Raw genomic sequence first — 12,200 nt, 5'->3', positions numbered from 1 at the left:
TAAAATATCATTTAACTGTATTTAATTAAATGTCACGCAAATAGTTTATTAGTTAAAATATTCATAACTGAACAAAAAAACAATAATGGGTACGACGTATTCTAATGTAATAATTAAATTCTAATGTAATAATAATTAAAAAAATACTACTTGAGAATCTACACGCCAAAGTGTGCCTGTGTGAACCGATACTAATTATAAACAACCGTTTTAAATTTTGTCAGTCTAAAAGCCGGCATATTTATTCTGATATGAGCTAGTTTTACGATGCATCGATAAAAAGTGTATAAATAAAACAAAAAAACTACTACATGACGATCCTTAACTGTCATCAAATTGAAAGATAATGGCATTAAATCAACGAGATTATAGTCATTGAAAGGCTATTAAAATAAAATAATTAATTCACTCTTGTATCTAATGTAAGCCATTTGATAAAATTGTCAAAAATTAGAAATTCAATACATAGGGTAAATTTGCCTACAGTGGTGGTTATACCAATAGGTTATACATTAATAGTCAAAATACGTTCTTTATGACAATTTAGAAGGAAATAAATTTATTATGTTATTATAATATGTTCTCTAGTACTTTACATTGCGTTTAAAAATAAAATAATAATACCATTCCGTGGAGTAGTGATACCATTGCATCACTACAAATTGTGTTGGTACACTTGCCCTAATTGAACTTATTGTATACTAGCTTTCCTTTCCGTAACTTTTCAATTATATTTTTGAAGTATTAGTAACATAGTGTATATAAATTTTTATATCACTCCATCCAAAATAGAAGAACATTATTCTTAAATGATATTCTTAAGGTAACAAGTGTTTTGATTTCCTCGTCGCGTTTAAGATACTATGGGTTGATAGAAGTAGAAGAAAAAGAGGAATCGATGATTCTTTTCCTTTTGTAACGCACAGTAACGTACCACAGTGAACTCAATCTTCTAATGAACACTTTCACACACGTGTACCATTACGAGTACGCCCACTTTTTACAATAGTACACGCTGGAGATAAAACTGGTTTAAAGGTCTCGATTAAGGTGTGTGCGTGAATGAACTTCGTCAGAGTCGATTTGAAGACGAGAGAAGATCATAAAATGTATTCATTGTTTTGCTGTTTGTTACTTCGCTCTCAGAGTTTTTTTTACAAACTGCTAACTGTTAACTATAGCTCCAGTGAGGTACTTTCGCAAATAATTTATCTATTCTTTAACTTCATAATTCATATTTCAAACTTCATATTTTCAAAATGTTCGATGAACAGCTAACATTGCTATGGCATACATTATGTAAAAACCTATGGCTATTGTACTTAAAAGATTGTGAAGATGCTGTGGTATTTTGTGCGTAAATTTATTTTAAGGGATTAAAGTAAAAAAATTTGAATTTTTGATAATATGTTTATTGATTTTTTTTTCAATAAATCGTTGTATTTTCAAACACTAATGTAATGTATTGGTTCAAGCATATGTCCTAACATGGAAGTACTGTGTTCATTGAGAGAGAATGAACTCAAGTACAGTGAGAGAGAATCGATTTCATCGTACTGCGAGCACGCTTTACCTTAGGTCCCAACTGGACATGGTGTTTCGCCGGCTCTGTCCCCACTATCTAGCATTTTACGCGGCTCAGCCACGGCTTGGGTGAATTCTGTCATGTGTCGATAAACCAGCACGCGAACAAGACGTACGCGCAATCGCTCCGTGAACCAGTCCTCCGCATGCTCGGCGTATGTTGGGACTACGTAATATCTCGATCGCATTGCCGCCGTAATTCGGCACCAAGTGAAAGTGTACATCTAGCACTGGAAGTTATAGCTCAGAGCTCCGTGTGATTCCTTAATTCAGTTGAAAGGTTTAATTTAAGGTTTAATGAAAGGTGTTTTGCCCCTTAATGTTGTCGTGTAAATGTGCTGTTCTGCCACGCACCAGCACCACAAAAGTTGCGTAGTGTTATCGAGGAACCTGATCGACCGCGTTATCAGCTAGTGTGATGGATGATAGTTCAGCAAAAACCGCGCTCAAGTGTATCACGTTTCGTGTCTTTAGTCTGCTACTGGTTTCTATGAGTGTTGCTTATTGTATGCCAAACTAATCACCAAATCAAAAAGTGAATAATTAGTGATAACTGGTGGATATGATTACGTGTTTGTAAATGTTGATACCGTAGACCTCTTTTCGAGAATTTTGTGCATGTTTTCGAAGGGTCGTAACTCATCCATTCACATCGTGCCAGCCGCTTCCATATCGCAGGGATCGTGTGATTAATGTTCTCACATTTCCGACACTAATCGAGAGCGTATGCTATTCCGGAACACAGGCACCAGAGCTCGCCGTACGGAAGCTGATTGTGTTATCGGATGTGCAAATCGAGCCCTTTTCCTAATCGCACATGCTAATAAGTTCGATGTACCTTTCAGCTAAGCCGTGCTAGACAGTGATAGAGTAGCTTGTGTGCTGAATACTTTTCTACAAGTGCACCATGACAGCATAATGGTGTTGATCGTGTAATGTCGTGTATACCATTTTTCATTAATGCAAAGTGAGTGAAATTTGTCGAGGTAAACTTTAAAACCAAAACCAGCGCATCTTCCTGCTTCGATCGTCGCGATCTCGCCGACTGAAGCAAAAGGTGTGGGCCTCGTTTTATGGATACAGCAGGAGATCAGATAGTACCGTCAACAAGCTTTTGGGTAATGCAGGTGAGTTTGTGGCAAAACTATTTACGACGTGTTTTACGACAGTTTATTAAAATTAAGAGAGATCTGATTTGGTGGCTAGGAAGTCATATCAATTAAGCATGGTTAACAGCTAAAGTGGCAAAATTAAATACTTCTTCGTTTATATTAAATTGATGATTTTTTCAATAGTTGTTCAGTAGGAATGGTCAAAAAAATCCGTATTGCTTATTTTATTTATTGTTTTGTGTTTCATATAGAAATGTAGTTTTTCTTAAGTTACGATTATTATTCGCATTGAGGCAACAAATTGCGGTCATTAAGTAATGAATGTTATATAATAAAACTAGATGAATTGTTATAACACAAGTTTTAAATGTTTTATGGTGCACTTGTCAACAAGCTCTCAAGCACCCATAAATCTTAACGTTAGGTTTGCAAATCCCTTTTCATGGACCCGTTCCACTGTCTTCGCCTCACAGTACGGTTGAAGAAGCGCTTACTTTCTACACAAATATTTGACAAAAGATGCCACTGGGCTGGGCGCTATGGAACGGCTACACCCGGGCTCGCTTACACTGTTCGCTACCGTCAGTGTTGCGACTGCAGTAAGATGGAAATTCCGACGGCTTTGGTAGATCAGTCCTTCGTTCACCCGATCATACGCTGCGCGCATTTAATTATTAGCTTTGAACGCGCGTTAAAAGCCACACATTGATAGATAAAATAAATTATCAATGATTGGACCTATTTGAGCAAAACTAAACAAAAACAAAAATGAATGAAAGAAGCGCGCAAAGGAGAGGCACGTGCAAAGAGACGGAAGAAGCGACTGCAAGCCCTAGGAAAACCAATGATTTCTATCAATAATCCACCGCGTCCGTAAGGTCCAACCGGCGAACACGGTGCGTAGCGTGTGCCACCCGTCATCCTAGGAAGGAATTCCTTCGCGAGGAACGTGCACTGTGTCGGTGGATCATCAATAAATTAAGCCTACAGAGAGCCGGGGCTCGGTGAGTGGGGCCTCTGATGATGGTGATTAGTTTGTCCATCGACCTGCGCACGATCTTCTCCCGGTTGCTGTACGAACACAAATCTCCCAGACTGATCGTCTGGCAAATAGAGGATGAAGCAGACGATGGTAAACGCTCAGCGAAACCAGGGCAAATGGGGCACGATTGTGGCAGGTCGTCGGTGTAGATGCTTACAGTAACAACAAAAAAGACGCTTGGCAGATACGACCTGTACCGAAGGTGGCATAGGAAGCGCCTAGAACGTGTCGGATTCAATAAAAGTGAAAGATAGAGCTATGGAAGTGCGCTCTGCTCGGGTGGTTTTGGCAGTGGGTAGTGTTTTGTTGCCGTAGACGATGATGTTTTGGGTGGTTTTAATCGATGGATAAATTATGCGAATCTACAGCCCCTCGCCGATCGATCAAATAAATCGATGACCATGATGATGATGACGGTGTCGTTTGCTTTCGGACGACCAAGCCGTGAGCGAATTTCCATATCGTCTGCTCGTGCCCGTCGTGGTCAGGTGTGCTCGAAATAATCGGTGATCGATCGAGTGTGGTTGGTTATATGCGTCGAAGTGCAGAGTGTTCACCATCATTCAGTTTGAGATAGTGAAGAATTGCTTTGACAATGAGGAAACTTCATCTTTTCTGCTTGTGGTAGTAATTACTTTCCCTTTATTTATACTTTCTTTTTACATCATCTTAAAATATATGTGTCTATGTCTATGTCTATCGCTATTATATCCTGATTTAGGGTTTAAATTCGTTTTGTATTATTTTTATAATAACACTAACGAGTATTTCTTGCACCCAGTTGCCAAATTAAATTGGAAATCTTTCTCCCAAAACATCAATTGCATTCGCTGCCAGATTGTGTTCAAATGTGTACCTTTACACCACACGCCTTTGCTACCGTTCCGCACTGCAAAAGACGCAAAAGGTCAAATGTCAGTTTCACCTGCGAAAATAAAAAAAAACCCTCTCACAGCACCGGCAGCACCGAAAAACCTGTTTCTGCGCAAGCATACCGATGCATAATGACATTAGTGAAAACATTTTCCCCGGGACAAAGCGTCGTGATATCTGCGCGGGGACGGAACGATGCTACCGATCGCCCGCCGCCACGTTTGCTACGAAGGGTGTTGCAATTGCAATACTTTCCGTGTTCGTTTTCCAAATGTCAGTCGTTCGATACGGCATGCGATGCGATTTGTGCACTGCAGACACACACACACTGCACACGGTGCAGGTGCAGGCCGCACATTTTCATGATTTTCCACATCCAATCCCGTTGCATCGGGCGCGCATTATGCAATCGTTTGCGCTGTCGGTTGCAATTTGCTACACGGCACCAGCAGCGGGCACAGCGCGGTAACAAGCGGGAACCAGCCTCCGGTCGTTTCGGCAGCGAAATGGGCAAAAAAAAAGACCAACAAATGCATCGATGTTTAGTCAAATGTCACACCATTGACACATTACCCGTTTTTAAATGCTTCTTTTTTTTGTTTGTGTGTTCCTCTACAAAACCCTACTTCCACCTTGTGCTCGTCTTGTAGTGCTTCGTGTTTGTCATGCCAGAGGCATTGATGTTTTTGTTGTTGCTGTAATTCTTTTGCCTATTCTTCTACGAACCTCAGCGCAACGGTTAAGATCGACTGGAAGATCATGATTACTAGCATGATAAACATATCGAAGGGGGGTACCTTATGCGCTGCCGTTTGGATACAGTTCATACCGTCCATTGTGTTCCATTCCCATTGCGATGTCTCGGTAAACGATGACCAAGGTAGCAGCACATTGCCGTCCTCGTGGGACATATTATTAGGGCATGTCTTTGTATTGTTCCACCCGCACAGCACATACAGCAATCGGTGACCTCGTGTAGCAATTCTTTCCACTACGGGTTGACAATTTTTGCGAGTTAGTTAGCTCTGCGATTTACTTCCAGATGCGCAAGCGCACGAATCGATTCCCAACGCGTGACCCCTTGACACGTTCAGTTGACGGCCTGAGAGGTTACTTTCACATGTACTGCGCCTCACAACAATGCAAATGAATAGTCGATTTTAATAACATTTAAAATACCTGTATCCTTAAATTCATTTTAGATGTCTGGATGTCCAGCATAGTTTAGTACTGGGCAATGAGGAATAGCAAAAACTAATTCCTATGTATAATAAAGTAAATTTGTACCCAGCAACCAGGGCGGAAATTAAAACAAATTCAATTACAGATAATGTCGGTGCGATAGCGTCAACCGGTGTCTTTACTTTTGCTTGCCTCCGTTTCGCTACCGAAGCTTCAAAGCAACCAAGCGGTTCAAGTCAATCGACCTCAATCGGAGTGGCCGGAGAGAGAGGGAGTGGTGATGCTGGTGGCCTGTTACAATTGCAAACGGGTTGCAACGGTACGATTGAGGCGGCTGCAGAGAAACATGAATAATTGCATTAAATTTTGTGCAAATGATTCAATTCTTACCGTCAATTGTTCTGTTTTCACCGTTTCACCTTCCTTCACCCGGGGGCTCCCTGCAGCCCGTCATCTGCTCCCAGCTCAGGTTAGCTTTGTGCCCATGCCTCGGGAACGGGATTGTAATAGGCGGCGGTTGTACAACAATCTGATTAATAAATTGAATCACGATTTTCTTCTGCCACGATGTGGTGCGGTTTGTGTTTCGGCCGGCTTGTCTGAGGAGGGCTTATTTATTTTGCTGCCAAGAACAGCACGCAGTAATCAGAAGGGAACGATTTGTCGCCTTGTAATGATGTATGCTTGCGGGGGTTGTATATTTTTTTCTCGCACTGCTTCACGGTGACGGAGTTGAAGGATCGAAGGATGTGAAGTGACATAAACACGTTTTACTGTTTCCTATCTGATTTAAACCTCAACCGCCTGTATTAGTCAGAGTGATGTAGTTCAAAGTATCAAATAAGTATACTCTAGTGAAATGAAAAAATTAAAAACAATATTTTTTATCAATTTTTTTCATTGAGGTATTTTTGAAATGAAATTAAGGCTCGACCCCTTGAAATTTCATGCTGTCAGCGAACTTGAAATTAATTTGCTGGTTTATAGTTTTATTGACTTCTTTCTTCAAAACTGAAAGCTCAACAGGTGCACACCACATTGACCTCCCTTTATTTCATACGTGGACGGCTCTTTTTATTCATAAATGTTGTTTTATGTTTGCTTCTTATTGTTACCATGTACGAAAAAAAAGGTCGAAGGGGTTCCCACCGACTGTTGCTCTCCACCACTTGTGGCGTTCGAAGGGGCTTTTTGTTTTAACCAGGCACCGTAACATATTGCAGCGCAAACGACGACGGAGACACCGGGGAAGGGCAAGTCAACAGGTCAAATTGGGAATTGATCGATCTATCAACTCGATCAGAAACACCCTCGCTTTGCATTGCATTAACGCCGAAACTGTTCGGCCTCGGGAAAAACAATGCACCTACCCCATGCACTCCGTTTGTGAGTCAACGGGCGTGAAATGCATGTGAAAAATCGATTTCCCTATTCACCCCGCGACCGATGGGTCTAATTGAAAGCGACATGGGAAAATTTGCCGATTTGCTCTTGTGCGCGTCCCTTCTATCGCGCTCCAGTCGTATGCGCTTGCTTTGACAGCCAACTCACGCCATGCCGCTGCTGGCGGACAACTGTTGCGAATGAGTTCCTCTGGTGGTAACCGATTTATGGAAAGTGGGTGGCTTGAACGAGTGTGGCTGACGAAGAAGCGCCCGATGCCCGATCGACATTGGAGGCGTTGGCCTCGAAAAATCAGGTTAAAGTGCAACCCTGTGTGCATGCCCGTGTTTTTTTAAATTTAATTGCTTGTGGTTTCATCCCCCTGTCGCGGGATGCAGTGCAATGTGCCCGGGAACTGCGGAACAGATCCTTAGCTTTTGTCCGCGCTCATAATTAATCAACCGCATCGCAATACGGTAGAGCGGCGTGGATGCTTTCTTGCGGGTCGCTACTGCTGCCCACACAAACACGACTCGACTTTACGGTACATCCGCAAGCGATCCGCGCACGTCGTGGTCTCGCCATAGAAGGAAAATTATTGCGCATACGTTAAGCGACAAAATCCCTCGGCAAAATTGTGCAACTGGTGCGCGAATGAATGAAAACTGGTACAAGAACGTGCTGCAGAACGGTGGTCCGGTATGGGTGTCTGTCTCTGTCCGGGCCAGGCCGAAATGCATGCCCGGAATGAGATTTTAGAATTGCCCCAGCCAGAACGTTGAGTGGTAACCATACTACCGGTTTGAAATAGGATTTACTATTTGCGTTTAAAAATAGTATAATGCGTGTATTTAAACTAGATGCGTGTATTTGGCGTGGATGTTATGTCTCAACTTTAAAATAAAGTGTAACGTGTGCTCATTGTAGTGCGTAGTTTTGAATGAGCAAAATTGTGTCTCGAATAACATTTTTAGTGCTATTATTAAGCATAAAACAATATTAATAATGCGCTTTATCGAATGAAAGCTTCATAAATAGCCTGCATCTATTGAACGGTTTTACATTAAAACATTCGATTATATTAAAACAAGACAATAATTTTTGTTTGTTTATTGGCTTTCCATTTCGAACGCAATTGGTCGAATCTGTGGAATCTTTATTCGCATTGGAACGTACCGCTCTTTGCTTATCCATCCATAATGCCCGACTGTTCAGTGAGCATGAAAACGGTACGTAAACGACGCGGGTAATATGTATTTCCGCTCCGTGCAGCAGCGAGAGGATGCATGGAACTGCACCGGGTGCATCGAAGCGTAGCGCTGGATTTCGAAATGCCCTTTTCGATGCGTACCACCGTTCGCTACTTACCGTGTGAGCCTTACACCCGATATGGGGTTCCCTCTGCAATCAAGCAAACGTGCGATTCGTACCAAGCACACACGCGCCGTCTCTTTTACTCCCATCGAACGAATGGCAGTAGTAACGACCCACATGCGACGGTTCCTTATGGAACGTGTACGGGTAACAAAAGTAAAATAGTATTAGATGCCCACCGTAATGAGCGCAAAAATTTATCACCTTTTAGGGAGTCGTAACTATAAAATGTGTTTCAATGGCAAGCGACCAAACAAAAAAAAAGAATCAACAAAATCATTTGCCTCGTCTAGCGTCTAACCCGATCGCAATTGCATTCAAACCACGCGTTTTGGGCTGTGGGTTAAGATGCAATTGTGCAACAATCAACGACGACAAGTAGAGTGAAAAAAAATACATGCAAAGCACCAGTCGATTCGATTCTAAATGGAGTCAATAACGAGCAAGCACTTACAGTGCAGAACGGTGATGTATTAATTCATTTCCATACCGATCGTACATAAAACGAATCGAATTCCTGGCACCGAGGACCCACCAATTCCGGCAAAGCAAGTCGCGAGATTAGATTCAGCTACGGTGTCGGCACAGTCTATGAGTACAGGGGGGTGGGGTAGACAAAACACATGCGGTACGGTGCGATCATCATCATAAACATCCATTCGGCTAGCCTGCTCCCCCCACGCGGAATGCCTGGCGACGCGCCTTGCGGGGCATCATCATGCCATCATGTGCGGCGTGAGAGTGCAGTGGCAAGCTCGGGAAGCGTGAAAAGCGCCCAGTGCGCGGTGTGGCACACCAAACAGTGTGGGCACCCCGAAACAACACGGGCATCGGTGCATAATGGCCACCCCAAGGGGTCCTGTGGGCCGCAGAAAGAAAAATGGAACCGACCCGGAGTCGGCGAGCTGATTGGCAGGAAATCCGTCCGTTTGGGGGCGCAAGAGTGTGCGAGCGCATGGAGACATCTCGCAATTAAAATTTGCTAATTCCTTTGCCACATCTGGTGCTGGTCTGGTTGCGGTGGTTGCCGTGCGCCGACTCCACCAGCCAGCCGTGCCGTGCAACTTGACGGCGGTTGATGATTCATCCGCGCATTCGCCCGGCGGCACATGCGGCACCTTCGGCTTTGGCGCATTGGAACGCGGTACAGCTAAGCCGCTGCACGTGGGTAATTGTGAAAACCAATAACCGACTTATGATGATGGTGATGATGATGAGGCTGGCAGTGAGCGGATACTCACTGAACAGGGTGAGCTTGCAGCAAAAAATATGTACCCGGTGGTGGTGATTTAGAGTTCAGGGCGAGGCTTCAGGTGGAAAGTGATAAACTGCATGAACGGTAGAACGAAACGATATGACCCTTTCCCGCACCGTAGCCTTTGTCACTTATCCGGCAGAACGAATCAATCCGTAAACAGTGCGGCCAGTGGATCTTTTGAGACGCCTTGTAAATGTAATTTCATGGATGGTAGATTGATGGTTTTTAAAGAGTGAGAAAAAAGCCACATTATTATAAGCCACAGCGTGTTCAGTAGTAATGAAGTTCTAACAATTTTCTTGATGATATGTACGAAAAAAAGTATTATCTAGTGCATTTTTCACACACGCCAATAAATTGTTGCAATATTTTGCAAATTAATCACAATAATTACAAAAGTAGTTCCGCATATCTAAGTTATCACAAACTATCATATACAGAAGACTCCATTGATGAACTGGGTACTAAAGCATGCTTTTCATGAGACATACAAAATCAATTGTAAATGTGGCAAGAAATTAGTGATAGTTGAAATTTTGCACTTTAAAAATAAGATTGAATGTATCTGTATGCATATGTATTTATCTTTAAAAAGAGGATTGAAGGATTCATATTCTGATGTGTACCTAATATGGCTATTTTGCCGCTTAAAGAGTACAGTTCTAATATTATACCATGAAGGGAACCCTACATTAAATACTTTAGCTACCTATACTAGCTCTTCCATCTCTGCAAAAGTTTTATACAAGGCATGTGTTTTTTTGAATTCAAACAATAATACTCGAATTTACACAGTTATTTTTCGACTACTCATAATGTTCTACGACTTTTTATCCGTTTCTTGCTGAGTTTCATTCTTTTCAATATAACTAATGGGATAGTTCCTAAGTTTAGTGCCATCTTTTCTATTCTGTTGCCTTTAAGTTCTGGTTAACTTTATTCTTTGAATTATTATTTGATTATTTGTGTTTGATTATTTCAGAATACATTTTAAATGGCAACTAATTGGCCATTTTTGAATCTGTGACTACCAGTTAAATCATACCGCATAAAGCGTAATGAGGATCGATAACCTCAGTTTATATTTTTTCCTAGGCTACTAGAAAGTTTTTTTTTGTTGAATTGCGCTGACAGTAATGAGTATGTAGCTTTACTCTATTTCTAATATATTGTCGGACAGGGCTGACAAAATTGATATAATAAATTGAGCTAACCAAATACCTTTATTTCAATGGATGCTGGGAGATTGTGAAGTTTGTATTATATCTTCAATTTCTTGTCACAGTTTTCATTACATATTGAATCTTTTGATGCCTGTGCGTTCATTGGAAATATGGTGATTGCCTTTATATGATATTCAAGGATGTAAACTATTCTAATGTATGTATATTTCCATCGTGTTCATTATGCTGCTGTTCACATGTGATGTTAATGAGCAAAATTACATTGATTGTGCTAAACCTACCCAATAGCTTACATTGTTTCGTAATACTGCTGAGTACCCTTGCTCAGGTACTGAAAAGTTTATTGATTGGCATAATACAATTTTGTTGCGTTTGCTGTGGTCCGGTTCGATCGGTAATGTATTTTGGCCTGTTTTCCCATTGACCGGAAAGCTTTCCATCGAGTGCATTCATCCCAAACGAAATGGGTTGAATTCCCCGAAAGCAACTGAACGCGTCACCGGAATGGCCAGTGAAGCGAAAAATATTCATGCTTCGACAGTAAAAGGAATAAATTAGCTTTAATATTCAAAACGCCATCAAAGCACCGGGCATTGTAACGGCGGATCACATGTCATGGAAAATAGTAAGCTCATGTAGCGTATCATTGCACTTATGAGCTGGCGAAAGAGGGTGGATGGAAAAAAACATAAATCGATTATAAAGCAAGGGAAACTATCTAAATGCTCATCCAAACTATACATGGAGGATACGAAAAAAAAGTATTGAGCTGGGGTTCGACGACAGCACAACAGTCTACGAAAGCGGAAGTTCACACATCTAACAGCACCGAACAACCGGTACTTCCCGTGTGAGTAACTCCGCAAAGCGCCAACTTTGCTGAAAAAAGATCCGCTAGGGGAGCATCAACCGTCACATCAATGGTGCGTTTGGTGGGTTGTTTTTTTCGGCAAAGTTTCAACGACACCGATATGTTGGGGCGGAAAGTTGATATTTTAAGGTACAAAACGAGTGTGTTTGAGAGCACGCTGGCTCGTGATGGAGCATCACCCCGTACCGGCATCGGATGTTTGCGTTACTTCGCGGTGATGGGCAAATATCAGTATCGGCCCTGTGCGGTGCAGTGCTGGTGCGGACCGACAAACAGCTACGCTACGGCCCTCAATTTGTTCGCCAAGGCACACGGTACAAAAATTTGCCGCTCGGAA

At 42.0% G+C, this 12,200-nt stretch overlaps 1 protein-coding gene across 2 annotated transcripts in view; it reads left to right on the top strand.

Annotated features, from left to right (window-relative positions):
* Positions 1-1,674: 1,674 nt before the first annotated feature.
* The window catches only part of LOC120896256 (dendritic arbor reduction protein 1-like), a 105,871-nt gene continuing 95,345 nt past the window's right edge, over positions 1,675-12,200 (top strand). The window contains exons 1-2 of one of the 2 annotated variants that reach the window (XM_040300245.1): positions 1,675-1,739; positions 2,430-2,711. In XM_040300245.1, the coding sequence (XP_040156179.1) occupies positions 2,658-2,711 (54 nt within the window). In that variant the 5' untranslated portion in view covers positions 1,675-1,739; positions 2,430-2,657. Of the gene's footprint in view, positions 1,755-2,429; positions 2,712-12,200 lie in introns of both variants that reach the window. The other variant, XM_040300246.1, reaches the window with a different exon arrangement.

This window comes from Anopheles arabiensis, chromosome 2 (assembly GCF_016920715.1).
Source record: "Anopheles arabiensis isolate DONGOLA chromosome 2, AaraD3, whole genome shotgun sequence".
Lineage (NCBI taxonomy): Eukaryota > Metazoa > Arthropoda > Insecta > Diptera > Culicidae > Anopheles > Anopheles arabiensis.
Note: the sequence above shows the minus strand (reverse complement) of the source record. Positions and strands in the feature narration are given on the sequence as shown.